The sequence below is a fragment of the Rutidosis leptorrhynchoides genome, chromosome 11 (assembly GCF_046630445.1).
Source record: "Rutidosis leptorrhynchoides isolate AG116_Rl617_1_P2 chromosome 11, CSIRO_AGI_Rlap_v1, whole genome shotgun sequence".
In the NCBI taxonomy this organism is placed as follows: Eukaryota; Viridiplantae; Streptophyta; class Magnoliopsida; order Asterales; family Asteraceae; genus Rutidosis; species Rutidosis leptorrhynchoides.
Window position 1 is genome coordinate 407,666,626 of NC_092343.1, and position 20,230 is coordinate 407,686,855.

Here is a 20,230-nt window from a genome sequence, read left to right on the forward strand (position 1 = left end):
AAATAAAATATGGAGCTAAATATTAGCACTAGATTTATACCATGTTTCCTACTTGTTCTCATGCTTTTGTTCACTTCATATTCAGCTACACCAGCAGATAATTTCCTTGAATGCCTCTCTCAAGCTTCAAATGGTACAAACTCAAATGAAGTGTTCACCCAAAACAACACACAATATTCATCTATTCTTGAGTCAACAATAGTCAACCTTAGATTTTCTACTAATACTACACCAAAACCAATAGTTATAATCACACCTTTGTCATATTCCCATGTACAATCTACTGTACTTTGCACCAAAAAAGCCGAAATCCGAATTAGAATTAGAAGTGGTGGCCATGACTATGCAGGCCTTTCCTATACTTCATCTTATAATGTCCCTTTTGTTGTTCTTGACATTAAACAACTCCAGTCTGTTACAATCGATTCTAGCAAGAAAACGGCTTGGGTGGAATCCGGTGCAACGATCGGTGAACTGTATTATTGGGTGTCCCAAAAAAGCCAAAATCTTGGATTCCCAGCTGGGATCTGTCCAACACTAGGGCTCGGTGGACACCTAAGCGGGGGTGGGTTTGGTACTTTGGTTAGAAAGTATGGTTTAGCAGCTGATAATGTTATTGACGCGAAAATAGTTGATGTCGACGGGCGTATTCTCGATCGAAAGTCTATGGGAGAAGATCTTTTTTGGGCGATTAGAGGAGGTGGGGGTGGTAGTTTTGGCGTCGTTGTAGCTTGGAAAGTTAATCTTGTTACGATTCCTGAAAAAGTTACAGTTTTTACTGTTTCCAGGACTTTGGAACAAGGTGGTTCGGATCTTTTCGACAAGTGGCAGAACATAGGAAACAAGTTAAGTGAAGATTTGTTCATTAGAGTTATCATACAACCTGTTTCAGTTTCGAATGGTAAAACAGTTCAAGTTGTATTCAATTCGATGTTTCTTGGAACGGTTGATAAGCTCATTAAGACGTTAAACAGTAGCTTTCCTGAGTTGGGGATACAAGAAAAAGACTGCACTGAAATGAGTTGGATTGATTCGATACTTTATTTTGCAAATTATCCGAAAGGAAGTTATGATGTGTTAAGAGATAGAAACCCTGAAACGAGAAGATACTTTAATGCTAAATCAGACTACGTGAAAGAACCGATATCTAAAGAAAGGCTAAACGATGTATGGAAATGGTGTATGGAAGATGATCGATGTATTCTTATAATGGATCCACATGGTGGAAAGATGAACGAGATTGAAGAAACAACAACTCCGTACGCTCATAGAAAAGGTTATTTGTATAACATACAATACTTTGAGAATTGGGAAAACGTTGAGGACTCAGAAAAACATATAAGTTGGATGAGAAGGATATATGAGAATATGACACCATATGTGTCAAAGAATCCAAGGTCCACTTATGTGAATTACAGGGATCTTGATTTGGGTAAAAATGAAAATGCTAAAAACACAAGTTATCTGGATGCTATGAAGTGGGGAAACAGGTATTTTGGTGACAATTTTAAGAGGTTGGCAATGGTGAAAGCTAAGGTTGATCCTGACAATTTCTTCTTTTTTGAGCAAAGCATCCCACCTCTTAAACAATGAGCAGTGAAAATAGTTAATTTATAAATTGAAGCAGTGACAACTTCTTATAGTAATTGTATTACTGTTGGTCATTATTATTGTTGCTTTGTTTAATAAACCCGTTCCTCAAGGGAAGGAGATGTATCATATGATATTCACACATTACTAAGATACAGAATTTAAAAGACTATTGTTATATGTAAATTTGAATTTGATATGATTAATAATGTCTAATATATGCTTTGCATTTATAAATTATTCAGATTTAGATTTAGATTCGTGAAAGTTAATTGCTTTATCATGTAGAAGTCCGTACTTAAACACGCAACATCTCAAATTTCTCGGTCACCAAAGAAATTGAACCGCAATTCCTCAACCAACATATATTCTCGATCATGACTTAGCAACATGAATTTAGAAGTTTAGGGATCAAACTTATACAAAATTGTCTTATCTTTTAATCGTTTTTTATTTGATTTTTCGAGATTTCTACGACTTCAAAGTTTTTATAAATAGTGAGACACTAAAATTATATTGTTATCAGTCATGACCTACAATTTTTGGGTCTCCACCCACAAATATCAGTTTTTAGTAACATATATTCGGACATAACCAAGAAACTACTAGTCGTGACCGCAGGTTTCGGTCATAGTCTCAAAGACCACCACAAATCCGGGTACACAATTAGTGAAAGGTGGTGTTGACCCGGAAAATTCCTAGTATCCCACCTTTATCTAAGAGCAAAAGGAACAATGACACTGGTAACTGGTTGTTACCTAAGATCGGTATCCCTATGTATTCACAAAATTGCCTAGATCACTCAAGGTGTTAAAACACAAACTAGGTCTTGTAACTTAACTGTTGTTAACCTACTCACTAACTTATGTGACGGATTCAAACCGAACAACTCCAACAATAATGGATCTCTTAACTATGCACACAATCAAACAACTTTGAAACACTCAAGAATATATACTAACTTGGGTTGTTTTGGTGTCCCTTTACAACCTCACAACTATTTTCAGTCGACCAACAATTAAATCACTAATCGTGTAGTTATAGTTTGTTGTCTCTACGTTATCAAGTATTTACCTAGGAACCGTCACTAAAATAACTCGTAAAGTAAATAAACAAGAATTCAATGGAGACAGTGGTATCCCCTCAGAATCAATTCACCTGGCTAGGATCGCTCTGTTAAACCCTATTAAACAACTGTAAATGTAGTGACACTGTATTTATTTGTTGGTTCCTACAGTTTCTTAACAAATATTAGTTTAATTCAATTTCACTTAAAAAAAACCCAATCTACTTAGAATAATTATTAGTTTTAAAATTCTTGATTACATCAAAGGTTGTAAAACTCGCGACTCGGGGAGTACTCGGCCGGAGGTTTTTGAGGAGTAATCGGCGACTCGGGGAGTACTCGGAGGAGTACTCGGATTTTGACTTTTGTTGACTTTTCTAATATAACTAAATATTTTCAATATATTATAGATATATAATATATATATATTAGCTATAAACAAACATTTTATGAATATATATATGTTAAATATATAAAATTTATAAATATATATGTTAAATATGTAAAGTTTAGTTACATATAAATATTTATTTTAAGAGTGCATATAAATTTTGTTCTTGGTATTAAAGTTTAGTAAAAGTTTAGGGGTTATTATTGTCATTTGATAAAAGAATATTGAATTAAAATATTTTAAAAATAAATACTCTCGTATATGTTACTCAAATCTCAAAGAGCATCACTGCATCAGACATATGATAAAAACAAGTTGTAAAAAGTAAAAGCACTCTCTCTTGAAAAACGTGTCACCATCCAATTTCCAAAAAATCCCAGATCTTGTTTTACAAGCTCGCTATGGATCTGAGATCTCGTCTTGTTTTCTTCCTCAATCCTTTCTTCTTTCCCGTTTCTGTTTTTTTTCATCATCGTTCCTCGTTTCCGGTCAATTTTTGAGTTTTCCGACGACGTTGACCGAGTAATATAGCGAGTTAGACACCGATTTCTCGGTTGAACAATTTTTCCGAGTTATCGCCGAGAACTCGGCCGAGTCAGCCGAGTTTTGCAACCATGATTACATCTGCTGCCTGTAGAACGAACCGGATTTACCGTAATCTATTACTGCATGATTATGATAGTTGCATATATTTGTGTGTTAATTGATAATAGTATTTCTAGTTTAATTTATAAGTTAGATTTAACACATCATAGTTTAACACTAAGTCACTAACACATATATAATTATATAATACTTTGAAAAGGAAGCATATTACTTTATTTCAGGTTTCCTGGATGAAACCTGTAAACTATTGAACAAACATCACAAAAATGATTTAACGAGACAAAACAGATTTCTAAAACAAAGAAGATCAAATCCAGTGTTGAGTGCTAAAACCTTAATAAAAAACAATGGCACTTGAAACCTTCTCAAACATTCAATTCACAACTCCAACGAGTAAAGACTTTACTTCAGTTCTCTTATTTGTAACAATATCATCAAACCTTCTACTCATTTTCTTAAACTTTCATTATCTTATAATTTTCAATTTGATATACCTTGACGTCCACTTGTAGTAAAAAAAAATCAAATATACATTCTCATTCATGCATTTTAACATACACCTAGAGTGCTTTGAACTAATTCATTACTAGTAGAGCATTTTAACTGAGAATTAAAAGGAAATAAAGCCTCATTAATATTTAATATAATAAATTAAACATAAGCTACAGCTTAGGGTTCAAAATGAGAGCATAGTCACCACGTTAAGCTCATTACAAAAGCATTTTATCATGTTAAGTATTAAAATTATAATTAACATAACAGCATATATATGTTAAATATACATGATGTACATATACATAGCATACAAATCTTAGATTAACGAAGAAGTGATGTGAAATTTATAACCTTTACGGTACCTAGAATGAAAATCTATAGCATCCTCGTCACCGCACCACCATATCATCTACACAGAATTCAAAAGCTCACAAATTTCGAACGGTTATTAAGACATGATTCAATAGATGATGCAAAATTAACATGAATGAATGAAAGTTTCCAGCCTACAATCTAGAAGCTCACCTTCTAGATGTTCAAAGTAGCCTTCTTTGAACACCATGTAGAAGAAGCAAAGATGAACACGATGACGGCCGTCCACCATCTCCGTTCACACCCTTCCACCGCCATAGAATTTTTACTATAAATAGAGGTGCAAACCTCAATTGTAAATCATCCCAAATCATTCAGAGAAGTGTAATCACAACCTAGAGAGTGTGTGAGCTTGAGAGTTTTTTTTTGTAAGAGTTTTGTAATACTCTGTAAATCTATTCTTGTGAGTAATAGAGTTATTTTTCTCTCAAATTTATATCTCCTAACGTCCAGGCGATCCCCTCTTCCTAACAAGTGGTATCAAGAGCTTGGTTAGAGACGTTGGTTGAGTTTTTGGGTTTTCGGAAGTTTTCTCAAAATTCAATTTTGAGTGTACCATTGGATTCGTCTCGTCGAACCGAGTCCAACACAAAAAACGACAACTTAAACGGAGTTATAACAAGCCCAGAAAACGCGGTCAAAGTTTGGTCAACTCCTCGGAATCTCGCCGGAGAAGACGACCGGTGCCGGAATTTTTGCCGGAGAAGACGATCACTGTAGCAATTCACTGTAGCAGCTGGCGGCACTGTAGCAAGTCACTGTAGCAGTACTGTAGCGTTACTGTAGTAATTCTGAAATTTTACAATTTGGTCCCTGAAATTTTCAGAATTTCATTCTTGGTCCCTGAAGTTTATAAAAATTATAATTTTGCCCCGTAAGTGGAATTTAAGCCGCGAAGTGTCTATTCCACCATTTTCAACCGTTCCGGACGTAACGGTGATCTCTGTTTTCTACAATTCAACCCCGTTTGTGTTGAAAAATTATTTGTAGGGTGATAATGTCCATAGAAGAGTCAACATCATCTTTCGGAGCTATGATTATGCTCACAGCCACAAACTACACGCTGTGGAAACCTCGAATGGAAGATCTCCTCAGCTGTAAGGATTTGTTCGATCCTATTGAATTGAAGGGTATAAACCCTGATTCTGCCAAAGAGAAAGAGTGGAAGAAATCAAACCGAAAAACTATTGGTCAGATCCGTCAATGGATTGATCATAGTGTCTTCCACCATGTTGCACAAGAGACAGACGCATATGTCCTCTGGAAAAGGTTGGAGGATATGTACCAGGCCAAGACTGCTCGGAATAAAGCCCTGCTGATGAGGCGTTTAGTCAACATGAAGCTCAAAAGTGGAACTTCAGTTGCCGAGCATACCAGTGAGTTCCAGAGCTTGGTCAACTAGTTATCGTCTGTAGAGATGCCGCTTGGCGATGAAGTTCAGGCGCTACTGCTACTTAGTTCCCTTCCCGATAGTTGGAAAACGCTGGTAGTAACACTCAGCAACTCAGCCCCGAATGGCAAACTTACCATGTCAATGGTCAAGGATGCCCTATTCAGTGAAGAGGCAAGGAGAAAAGACATGGGCACAGATCAGACCCATGCCTTTGTCACAGAGAATCGGGGGAGACAGCGAATGAGTAGCAAAAATAAATGGAGAGGCAGAAGCAAGAGCAGGGGCAGGTCAGCTGATGGCAGAAAACCAACATATAAATGCCATCATTGTGGATTAGAGGGACATATGAAGAAGAACTGCTATAGATTAAAAGAGGAACAAGGTCAAAGCAGTTCACAGCCGAAGAATAAGGGTGGAGAAACATTAGTTGCTATCACAGGTGATGTAGCTTATTGTTCAACCCATGATGAGACATGCCTTCACGTCTCACGAGAAGAAACAGAATGGGTGGTAGATACTGCAGCTTCCTACCACGTGACTCCATACAAGGAATACTTCACAACATACAAAGCTGATGACTTTGGAGTTGTGAAGATGGGAAATTCCAGTTCTGCTGAGATTGTCGGAATTGGAGATGTCAGGATAAAGACAAGTTCTGGGAGCACAATCACTCTGAAGGATGTCCGCCATGTGCCAGATCTTCGGCTGAATTTACTTTCTGGGATAGCTCTCGACAAACAGGGCTATGATAGTCATTTCAGTAAAGGCACATGGAAATTGTTAAGAGGCGCTATGATATTCGCTCGAGGACACATTTGTGGCACACTGTACAAGACTCATGTGAAGATCTGCACAGACAGTATTAATGTTGCAGAAAAGGAGGCTTCACAAAATTTATGGCACCAGAGACTCGGTCACATGAGTGAGAAAGGGTTGTCTACCCTAATAAAGAAGGAGCTTATCAATGTAGACAAGGACGCTGCACTAGATCCTTGCAATCATTGTCTGTTTGGTAAGCAGCATAGAGTCTCATTTAATTCCTCTTCAACGAGAAAATCAGAGTTACTCAGTCTGGTACACTCTGATGTTTGCGGTCCCTTAGAGGTTGAATCAATTGGCGGCAATCGATATTTTCTGACGTTTATCGATGATACTTCTCGAAAGGTGTGAGTATATTTCTTACGGACGAAGGACCAGGTGTTCGATTACTTCAAACAGTTCCATGTCATGGTAGAACGTGAGACAGGAAAGAAGTTAAAGTGTCTTCGATCCGACAACGGCGGTGAATACTCTTCCAGGCAGTTCGATGCCTATTGCAGATCATATGGCATCCGACATGAGAATACGGTCCCACGTACCCCTCAACACAATGGTATAGCAGAAAGAATGAACCGAACAATCATGGAACGTGTTCGGAGCATGCACAGTATGGCTAAGCTGCCAAAGCCATTCTGGGGAGAAGCAGTCAGAGCCGCATGTTACTTGATCAACCGTTCTCCATCAGTACCACTGAATTTTGAAATTCTGGAGAAACTTTGGTCTGGAAAGGATCCATCATACTCTCACTTAAGAGTATTTGGATGTTTGGCGTACGCACATGTATCCAAGGAGCTCAGGCAGAAGCTGGATGCAAGGACCACTCCTTGCATATTCATAGGCTATGGAGATGAAGAATTTGGATACAGATTATGGGATCCAAAGGAGAAAAAGGTGATCAGAAGTAGGGACGTGGTGTTCCATGAAAGCCAGACAATAGAAGATATTGACCCACAATATCTCAGAAGTCAAATGTTGATGCTCAGGTGCCAGAGGCAACAACGGAATCATTCATGAGAAATGAATTTTCAGTGCAAGAAGAAATGCCAGAAATAGAAGATAATGAGGAAAATGACGGTGCTGAGCAGGGGGAGCCACAACCCCATCTGCCAGACGTTCCAGCACCATCAGAAGGTCAAGATGATGGTGGATCTCCTCAGAATGTTCCAGAAGTTCATAGATCTGAACGAGGTCGGATTCCATCGAGTAGATATCCAGAATCCGAGTACCTTCTACTTACTGAAGATGGAGAACCGGAGAGTTTTCATGAAGCAGTAACTCATAAGGATAAAGAAAAATGGTTGCTCGCAATGCAGGATGAGATGGATTCTCTGCAGAAAAATCAAACTTATGAGATTGTAGAACTTCCACGCGGAAAGAAGGCACCTCAAAAATAAATGGGTGTTCAAGCTGAAAAAGGATGGTAGTGGAAAAGTGGTGAAATACAAAGCACGACTTGTAGTCAAAGGATTCCAACAGAAGAAAGGGATTGATTTTGACGAGATATTTTCACCAGTAGTCAAGATGACTTCAATTAGAGTCATACTTGGATTGGTCGCAAGTATGAACTTGGAGCTTGAACAGATGGATGTAAAGATAGCTTTTCTTCATGGAGATTTACATGAAGAAATTTACATGGAGCAGCCAGAAGGTTTTGAGGTTTTAGGAGATAACCTCGTATGCAAGCTAAAGAAAAGTTTGTATGGTTTGAAGCAGGCACCTAGGCAGTGGTACAAGAAGTTTGACTCGTGCATGGTGAGTCACGGATACAAGAAAACTGCAGCAGATGAGTGTGTCTACATTCAGAAGTTTTCTGAAGGAGATTTCGTTGCTCTTCTACTTTATGTAGACGATATTTTGATCGTAGGGAAAGACGTAACGAAGATCAACCAGCTGAAGAAGGAACTCTCTAAGTCTTTTGACATGAAAGACTTAGGACAGGCTCAACAGATTTTGGGAATGCAGATAACCCGAGATAGGAAGAATAAAAGGTTATGGCTATCTCAGGAGAAGTATATTGAACGAGTGCTTTCACGTTTCAATATGAACAATGCCAAACCTGTTAGCATTCCATTAGCTAACCATTTCAAGTTAAGCAAGAGTTCTTGTCCCTCATCCAAGGAAGAGATCGGGGAGATGTCGTCAGTACCATATTCCTCAGCAGTTGGAAGTTTGATGTATGCGATGGTGTGTATAAGGCCCGATATTGCTCATGCAGTGGGAACGGTGAGTCGTTTTCTCTCGAACCCCGGGAAAGAGCATTGGGATGCAGTAAAATGGATTCTCAGATATCTTAAAGGTACAAAGAATCTATGTCTTTGTTATGGGGGAGCTGATCAAATCTTGGAAGGCTATACAGATGCGGATATGGCCGGAGATCCTGATAGTAGGAAATCTACTTCAGGATTCATTTACACTTTTGCAGGGGGAGCTGTTTCATGGCAGTCAAGACTACAGAGGTGTGTTGCATTATCCACAACTGAAGCAGAGTATATTGCTGTCGCAGAAGCTGGAAAAGAAATGTTGTGGTTAAAGCGTTATCTCCAAGAATTTGGAATCAAGCAAAAGGTGTACAAGGTACATTGTGACAATCAGAGTGCTCTAGATTTGAGCAAGAACTCCATGTACCATTCCCGTACAAAACATATTGATATTCGCTATCATTGGATACGCGAGGTAATTAATCGACAACTGTTGAGACTAGTGAAGATCCATACAAAGGAGAATCCTGCGGATATGTTAACAAAGGTGGTGACTCGAGAGAAGTTGGAGTTATGCAGAGACATAACTGGAATGTTCGTGGATTCGGCTGGAGGGGGAGAATTGAAAGTTTCCAGCCTACAATCTAGAAGCTCACCTTCTAGATGTTCAAAGTAGCCTTCTTTGAACACCATGTAGAAGAAGCAAAGATGAACACGATGACGGCCGCCCACCATCTCCGTTTGCACCCTTCCACCGCCATAGAATTTTTACTATAAATAGAGGTGCAAACCTCAATTGTAAATCATCCCAAATCATTCAGAGAAGTGTAATCACAACCTAGAGAGTGTGTGTGAGCTTGAGAGTTTTTTTTTTGTAAGAGTTTTGTAATACTCTGTAAATCTATTCTTGTGAGTAATAGAGTTTTTTTTTCTCTCAAATTTATATCTCCCAACGTCCAGGCGATCCCCTCTTCCTAAAAATGAAGTCCCAAATTAACAGAAAGTGAACATTAATTTATCAATTGATGTAAAATTACCTAATCATAATTTTACAAATTGATCAAATTACCTAATCAGAAAGTGAACTTTTCAACCGAATGAGAGAGAACGGATAATAATGAAGGATTAATAGAAGAGACTCGCGTTACGATAGTTGTAGAATTAGGGCTTCATTAAGAATGCACACAACTAGAATAGAGAATCTAAGGCCCGTTTGTTTAGAATTTAATGACTTAATTGGACTTAATGATATATAATTGAACAAGTCAAGTAACTGTCTATAACTGTTGTATGTACATGTATAAATTTGTAATTTTAACTAGTCAGTATTCAGCACATAAAACAAACAATAACTATTTATTCATCACTTATTCCTCACAGACATCATAAATTCATTCAGACAACAGAACTTAATAAAAATAAAAAACAAACGAGGCCTTAGTTGTATTTTTCTATAATATAAAGATTTAGAAGAGGAGATGATATTTTCAACATGAATTTTGATAGATCCATTTAAATTTACTAACTTACTTTTAATGATGGCTTTGCAATAATCTTATCTACTCGAGAGTATTTTTGAAACGTTGCACATAATTGTTGTGTATCTTGTATCCATTGACATCTGCATTTGTTCACACCCATTTGAAGCGTGTACTTTATTTTTCTATATCTTCAATTATTATCCTAATATACTAAATAGAAAAGTGCCTACTCCTACATGTTGAGTTATTGTTCCCTTTGAAGCAATTTGTCCTGTCACAAAATTTTCAGGGTTTTTTTGGTCATTTCAGATCCTCTCTCAAAATGATACTAAAAGTGTTAGGGTTTTTTGCCATTTCAGCCCGCCGTTTCTGTGTGGGTTGATGATAGTGTTCATCCTTTTTGCCCCCAAAATAAATGTTATCGTTGATGATTTCTATGTCGATTGCCTAATTGTGCGGGTTGGTGATGGTGTTCATTCCTATTGCCCCCAAACCAAATGTTATTGGCGATGATTTCTGGTGTTTTGTGTCAGTCGGTGATTGTGTTCATCTCTATTGCCATCAAATGTTCAATGAATAGATACTTAAACGTGCTAGGTTTTTTTACCCCATTTGAGCCCGTGGCTTTGGTTTATTGTGTGGGTTGGCGATGGTGTTCATTCCTATTGCCACCAAATGTTATTAGCGATGGTTCTGATGGTTAATAAACGATTTCTTGTTCATCGATGGTTCTCTTCTGTTCATGGTTGTTCTCGAAGGTAACATTTATGTTTAGGGTTTCGTATTCATGATTAATTCTTTTAAACAGATAAAAAACATGATTTAGGGTTACTGTTGGCGTTTACTTCATGCAAAAAAAAAAAAAAAAAAAAAAAAAAAAAATTTAAAGTCTTTTTGTTGCATATTTGGTCTGTCATAATGACTGAGTGCTATCATCGTTTGCTTTAATTCTTTGTTGTTGTCTATACTACTATTGTTGCTTTCATCATTGTAAGACTTCGGGAAAATTTTAAAGTTGTATATTTTATTTGCATTTTGAACTGTATCGATGTTATTAAAATAGTATGTATCGTTTCTTGACATGACTCTGTTTGTGATGTAACGTGACATCGTAACGCAAGGATGTGATAATGGATGCTTATAAGTTGAGCCTTTCGATGAGAAGTAATCGGACAACATCTTGGCGTGGCAACATACGAGTTGCAGCCATGTTGATCCAATGTATGTGTTGCACCAATGGTTGTCCATCTGATTGGCCTTGATTTAAACTTAGAACCTATGTTTGTTGCAAAAATATTTGTAGCATCTTGTTATAGCTAATCAATAACTAATACCTCACACTTAAAAGTGCATTTGTTATATATATATATATATATATATATATATATATATATATATATATATATATATATATATATATATATATATATATATATATATATATATATATATAAATAAAGGAGGTGGGCTTTGTGGTCGTTTTGACCACCCCCACCTTATCAAACGATACCTAACCAAAGCATCCCAAAAACCGCAAAACACCCTCCTCAACTATAATCAACTTACAAAAACTACACTAAACGCCAGGGTGTAAAACATAAATTCTCTTACTTAAAATAAAAACTCCACCCCAACGCTTCGACTGCCCGTATCTTCCTGCTCGACGCGAGTTAAATTCCACCGACCACACCATTAAACGCGAAAAAATTTTATGAACAAAACGAAACTAACTACGTTCGAAATGGACAATTTTTAAAAAACGATAAACACAACAACAACCCGTATCTTCCTGCTCGCCGCGAGTTAAATTTTTTCGACAGCACCATCAGACTCGAAATAATTTTATGAACAAAACGAAACTAACTACTTTCTAAACGGACACTTTTTAAAAAACACTAAACACAACGACAGCTATTAGTTTGGTAAAACAAGCTCTTAGCTATTAGTTTTTATCTAATAATAGGTAGCTGACAAATGTTAGTTTTTTATGTAGATATGTGTTTGACCTAGCAGTTCGAACTGTTAAAAATAGAGTAGTATGACAAAAAAAAAATGTTTTTTTTATTTTCACGCTAGTTCTAGTAGATTTTAATCATTTTTTCCGTCTAAAAGTTTTAAACTCTTTTAACTAAATGAAACAACAACAACAACAACAATAACAACAATATGCCCAATCCCACATGTGTGAGGTATGGGGAGGTGAGACGTAGACAACCCTTCCTCTATCCTAGTGTAACAACCCAACCCAAACCACGAACATCCCGCGTAAATTAACACAAAAAAAAAATTATTTGTCAGTATATGGCGCGGCGCGCCAGGTGGTTGCGCGGCGCGCAAAAACACCTGGACAGCCCGCTGTCTCCGGAAGTTAATTACACGAAAATGTTTGACCTTTTCCCGGCACTTCTAGACGAAACGCTTTCAACCACATATTCAAATATGAAAAACTAACACGTTCAATTAACAAAATTAGTTTTACGAAGCGGGGCTCACACGACCCAAATTACAAGTTTAATACATAAAGTAAGTTTCGACCACATTAGTTTAAGTTCCAACAAAACTACGAGCATGATGTTGGGGATAAACTACCCAATCCTAGGTCGAAACCAAAAGAGATCCAAGCAAGCATCAAAAGGGAAAACCATCTATTCCCGAGCATTACCCTTGCCACGTCCGCCTTCGAACCTAAAAAAAAGTAAACAACGAGAGGGTAAGCTAATTGCTTAGTGAGTGCAATACTTATACGCATACATACATAATTCAATTACTTGCATTCCCCTACACAAAATAACGCACGATTAGCAAAACATAATATCACTTATTCAATTGTATAACAAGTCAACAATGATAACATAAGGGCCACGCCCATAATGCAATTCTAAATAAGAATATTTACAAACCGCCGGTTAACACAAGATCACAAGGGAATAATCCCCCTTAGAAAGCCACGGATGTTCACAACATTGACTAGTACCCAAGTTCAACTCCGAGCATATGAGGTATCGACACTAGCGTACTTAAACCCTCATCGAACAACGAGATGGTAGTATGGCATTGACACTAGCGAACTTAAAATCCATACATATGAGGTATCGACACAAGCGAACTTAAACCCTCATCGAACAACGAGATGGTAGTATTGCATCCACACTAGCGAACCTAAAATCCATACATATGAGGTATCGACACAAGCGAACTTAAACCCTCAACGAACAACGAAAAGGTAGTATGGCGTCGACACTAGCGAACTTAAATTCCATACATATGAGGTATCGACACAAGCGAACTTAAACCCTCAACGAACAACGAAAAGGTAGTATGGCATCGACACTAGCGAACTTAAATTCCATACATATGAGGTATCGACACAAGCGAACTTAAACCCTCGTCCCGCACCCCGGCCCCAAGGTGGCCTAAGAGAAGTGTATTCTACAGAATAACACATCCACGTCATACACAAGCAACCCAATTATATACATAAACGTATAAATATTCCACTCACCTCGATTACTTGAAAAGCAATCCCGCTTGAGCTCCTAATCGTCCAAATGCAATCACCTAAGTAGTTCACAAACAAATAAGCTAAACACTCTAGCTTATACCCAAAATACCATTAAGTGCTATATTGACCCATTTGCACTTACTTCCACTTTGACTAAGTCAAATCTCACCCGAAAATCCCCATAATCATAATCGACTAGCGATTATGTTCTAACAACTCATTTACTCAAGGTTTTCATCATCAAAACACATTACTTGCATCATTTTACACAAAACCCATTTTGACCCTTACAAAGTCAAATTCCAACATTTGCTAATTTCGACACCAAAACACTTTTAATTCAAGTTTGTCTTCTTAACTTAACACTTATAAGTTAATAAACTTTACATAATCAAAAATCGATTCCAAAATCACCAACTAACCCTAATTTTGACTCATCACAAAATTAGTCAACCAAATGTACTCAAATACTTTCCAACACTTCTATAATCACTAATACTAGTGATTATACACCATTTACAAGCTTTAAACAAAGCTAAATTGTTCACTAACCCAAAACCCGTCAACATGAACAATAAACCCGATTACTAGTTTCAAATCTTCCATTAATGAACTAATTGGGTTATCTCAAGAACATATAAGTTAAAACCCCAAATTGATTATCAAATCAAATAATAAAAACTTGGAATTAGAACTTACCAACACTACCACAACGTAGCTGTGAATGAGGAGAACAACGTTAACTCTTGTGACTTCGATTGATTCAAGCTTCTACTTCTCCAAATGAAGCTTTCTCTCTCTAAACTCCTTTTTCTCACTCTAGGGTTTGAGGTTGAAGATGAGAGAATGAAGATAAGATTGTGGACTTGAAAGAGTCCACCAATCTGCCTTTTGTGGCCTAAACCGACCCCCAAGTGAAAAGACCAATATGCCCTCTTAAATATCTAATAAAAAAGAAAGGGATCTGTCACAGACCAATGGCGCGGCGCGCCAAAGGCCTGCGCGGCGCGCGACACCCCCAGCTCAGATTCTGTTTTCATTTTAAATGTACAACAAAAACCCCACTTCTTGTATCTTATTCCCACATATGTACACTACAAATATTCGGGTCGTGCAACTCTCCCCCACTTAAATTCGATCACGTCCTCGTGATCTCCGTCACTTAACCAACCGGACCTATAACTTCGGCCCTTCAACAATACATCCGAACTAGATTCCCAAACAATCTATAATAACCCGAAGGTTTTTCCCCATTAAGTTACCTTTTTCCAACTAATTCGTCATCCGCGATTTACCAAATCTCTCAATTTCGGGCGCTAAGTCTCGCTTCATTCCCCTACCGGAACGAACTCATGCTCCAAACACCCGGCATACAAAAGCTAACACTCTAAATCTCGTACCGAGTTAGTAATTTCCTTAGCGCACTTCGATCACGTACATTGCCAAAATAAAGCTTGTACCACTAACATGGTCGCAAACGACCCATCGGAGCCAAAAAGGCGTATCCTCACGATTGGATAACGCTCGACATATTACTTGCAAGAAAGCAAGCTCAACAAGTGACATGGTATCGTCAAACCGAACTTAAATCCACGTCACATACTAACACACCTATCGATATGGTATCGCCAAACCGAACTTTAACCCATATCTCATGCCAACTCACGCCTTGATATGGTATCGCCAAACCGAACTTAAACCCATATCTCCTTCAACCGCTTTTTGCAAATGAGGTATCGTCAAACCGAACTTAACCCTCATTGCACGTAAGCTAAAAATGTACACATACTTAGTATAATTCCACCCGACTTGGAATTTCCACTCACTTAACTCTCAATGAGTTATCAATGTTACTACCTCGAGTAGTAACTTTTATCCAAATCAATAATTACAATTTCAACCTAAATTGTACTTTTCCATCATTCGACCATTCAAGGTCTCGACACGAATTCCAACTCCATCACAAACGCCATTCGGAATCTCACATTAAAATCCCTTTGTGCGGGAGTAACACTCCCCCACTTAGGATCTCGTTCCATAATCACATTGTCAAGATAATATCATCCAACGATAATTATCATTTTCCGAAATATGTGACCAATCACTCCATCGGTCGTAATTCCTTGAATTCTCAAGAATTCATTTCGCACATTAGAGATTGATGCTCATCGTCTCCCGTTGGCGTTAATTAAACAACGACACAAGTCAACACAACACGCACCTTGTACAACCGTACAATGCTACCAAAAGGTAGACTTTCCTAACAAGTGGGTTCGCCTGACCCGTCACAACACTAGCTCAAATCGTGGACACACGAAGAATCTTGACCTATCCTTAAAAACCTCAGCGAAAAGTTCATCACAAATTACACGAACGTCATTCTTGCAACCCTCTGTCTGCCATAATTTGTCAAGGTTCCACTTGATCACTCATGTACCTAAGGGTTTTCTTCCGGTACCCTAAGTACAAGGTAACTACAACACCGTCGGAGTCAAACATTACGCTTGCAGGTATGAAAGAGGCACCTAACACCGCGTCACATAGACTCCACAATCGATACTTACCCAAGTCAAAAGACTTGTTACCTAGGGTTCCATCCGCCCGCGGACACCCATATCACAATTAGAATGACCTCAAGTCATACGTACACGTCGAACCTTATGGTTCGTAATCTCACAACACAAAAGTGACCACGCACTAACAAGTAACACCAAAGCCTACACCCATGGCTTGGTAGAATATCTTACCCACTCTAAGGAATGCCTGGAAACACCAAGTCTTACACCCTTCGACAGTCAATCCAAACACTAACATGGGGTAATTCCGTAAGGAATGCTACCCTTCCTTTCACTACTTTAACAACCCATCCTTATCCACCTGGATGAAGTCATCAACATTTGGTCCCATTGCGATGATCGACTCCAAGTAATGTCCTTAAAATGAGCTAATGCACAGCGAAAGGTTTCTATCATACCTGAGAATAAACATGCTTTAAAGTGTCAACCAAAAGGTTGGTGAGTTCATAGGTTTATCATAACAATCATTTCCATTATTTTAATAGACCACAAGATTTCATATTTATAAACATAATACACTAGCAAGTGTATGTAAAGCATTCTAAGTGGTTGAGCACTTGGTAACCATAATTAACTATTAATCATCGTCGCATATTCCCTTTTATATAACATCTACACCGTACCAAATGTATATACAAAATGAAGTGCTGTGCAACCGTTAAATGCTGGTCGTCCAGTCCGGTTAGGGTTGTCAGGCCTGATAGATCTATCAACAGGATTTGCGTTTACAATACCCATGTAAATAGTAGTTAACAAGCTACAGGGAAATATGTCAGTGGTACAACTCAACGTAGAATGTATTTTAAGTACTTGTGTCTATTTCGTAAAAGCAGCGCATGTATTCTCAGTCCCAAAAATATATATTGCAAAAGCAATTAAAAAGGGAGCAAATAAAACTCACTATACTGTATTTTGTAGTAAAAATACATAGGACGACATTGAACAAGTATAGGTTTGGCCTCGGATTCACGAACCTATATCATTTATATATATATTAATACATAATCACATAATTCCTTCTATATAATATTTATGTATGCTAAATGTTGTAGCTATATAAATATATATACTTTATTTATGTTTTATGTCTTCAGTTATATTTTATATATGGTTATTTTGTAAAATAATCAATATTTATACATATAGTTATATTAATATATATATATATATATATATATATATATATATATATATATATATATATATATATATATATATATATATATATATATATATATATATTTGTAATTGGTATTATGTCAAAAATAAATAATTTGTTATAAAAACAATACTATTAATAATAATAATGATAATGATTCTTGTAACAATAAAAATGATAATAATAATAATAATAATAATAATAATAATAATAATAATAATAATAATAATAATAATAATAATAATAATAATAATAATAATGATAATACTAATGATAATAATTTTAATAATAATACCAATAGTATCATTTAATAATAATAATAATAATAATAATAATAATAATAATAATAATAATAATAATAATAATAATAATAATAATAATAATAAATTACTACCTCACAAGAAAAGCTCCAAAAAGAAATAATTGCCCTTGCCAGGACTCGAACCCATGACCTCTCGCTCACAAAGACAACACCCTAACCAACCCTCCATTCTTTCGTTTCTGATTAAATCACATCCCGTAAATTTATATCTATTTATTTCGGCCCATGATTAATTCGGCCCAACAGGCCAAATAACTGAAACCCATTTATTAAAACCCGATTTTTATATCCCAAATCCATTGTCATTTTGACTTGGTCCATTACCAATTAAATCTGGAACATTTGATGGGTTTCTGGAAGATAACCGAATAACTAAACAATACTCCATCACCATCGGGTTTCATCATACCTATCCTCACGTTTCAGTATCATTAAATTCATCATTATCCTTATCGACCTCACCATCATTATCAGAATATTCATAATCATCATCTCCGTCACTCACCGTTTATATCATCACTATATATATATATATATATATATATATATATATATATATATATATATATATATATATATATATATATATATATATATATATATATATATATATATATATATATATATCACCGTATTCATCGTTACAGAATTAGAAAAGAAATAGAAACGTAACAGTATTCATCATCAACTTTTGAATTACTCATAACGGTTGATTAACTACGCGAGATTTTCGGAAAGAATTACGCGGAAGGTGTACTTGTTTACTCGATACGTGAAATTCTTTGGTTAATATTACTGATTTACTATACAATCATCTTCACTCTTATTTCTGTACGCGAAAAGAATGGAAACAAAAGGTAGCAGCTATTCTCAAACAGTAGTAGCAGTGGTAATTGTTCTTGGGTTGTTTAATAATGATAGAAGGTGAAGTAGGATTGGGATGGTGGTTTACGATGGTAATCATAGTGGCTTGATGGTGTATACAAAAACATCGAATAGCAGAAATAATGCACAGGTTGATCGATGGGTTTATGGTGTTCTTGTAATTGTAACAGTCAAAAACCCAAAAGATGGTGATTGGTGGTTGATTAGAAGTGGGTGGTGGTCGATCACTCTTGATGATGGTGAGCTTTAATGGCGGTTTTTGTTAGTGGGTTATGATAATTTCATGATGATGTATGAGGTGTGGTAGTAGGGTGACGGTGGAGTGGTGAAGTTGGTTGTCGACTAGGGATAATCACACAGAAGCAAGAAACATAACTAGAAAGTTGTGATGGGTGTGATATGGTTGCCGAAGGTTTAGTAGCGGAGGAGGGTGGTGGAAGTCCCGGTGGATTAAGGTGATTGTGGCAAGGTTGTGTGGTGATTGTTTCATGAACTTAAACAAAAATAGAAACTAGAAAAGAAAACATCAAGTGGTGGTGGTTTGAAATGAAAAAGATGGTGGCGAGGTGGTGGTTCCCGGTGATGGTGGCCGGAGATGGTGATGAGATAGTTGAGTTCACAAACAGAAATAGAGATATAGATATGTGTTATGTTCTCGGTTGGTTGATAAAATGCATATGTGATATGTATGAGTATGTCTGCATTTGTCTAAGATATATATCTTAATAAGTTAGTTAGTTGACACACAATACACAGTACCCTTGATTGAATTCATTAGATCACGGAGTAAATAATAATAATATAATAATAAAATATCCTAATCTAAAATGAAAAGTTAAAAGAAACAGTAATCTGATTCAATAATTCGAACAGTGTAGCAGCCTCTATATTGAATTCTTGTGCCGACAGTTGGTATGGAGTAGTATATCGTGTCCATTGCTAAACAGTTACGGATAAAAGTGTTCCTAAAAATCCCAAATTTTTAAATTAAATATCTTTAATTATTTCACTCATTAACTGTTTAAAACCTGATCAAAAAGGTTCAATAATTATTTATTTTTTGTTCCAATTTGTATGTACGGAGTGCTAATATTTATTCTTAAAAAGGTAAAAATATTTTTGACAAATCTAAAGTCTTTGTAATCAATTTACAGTTCAACTTTTATTTCAATCCTTCATGAACATGCACAATATCTGTATTAAAGCTAACAAAACATCAACCGAGTGTTACTGACGTTTACTAATTAGACTCGAAATCATTCATTTTCCATTTACTCTCTCTTCATATATAATCAGTTTTAAATAATAAGTTTTATCACATAAATATATATCATATATTTTTAAACAAATAGATTTAATATTATTTTATATATTT

General features: G+C 36.4%; 1 protein-coding gene across 1 annotated transcript; it reads left to right on the plus strand.

Annotated features, from left to right (window-relative positions):
• The first annotated feature begins 4 nt into the window (after window positions 1-4).
• On the plus strand, window positions 5-1,776 carry LOC139877126 (tetrahydrocannabinolic acid synthase-like). The gene has a single exon (XM_071864547.1). It carries the CDS (start codon window positions 10-12, stop codon window positions 1,591-1,593), a length of 1,584 nt encoding a protein of 527 aa, XP_071720648.1. The 5' UTR covers window positions 5-9; the 3' UTR covers window positions 1,594-1,776.
• Window positions 1,777-20,230: the final 18,454 nt, after the last annotated feature.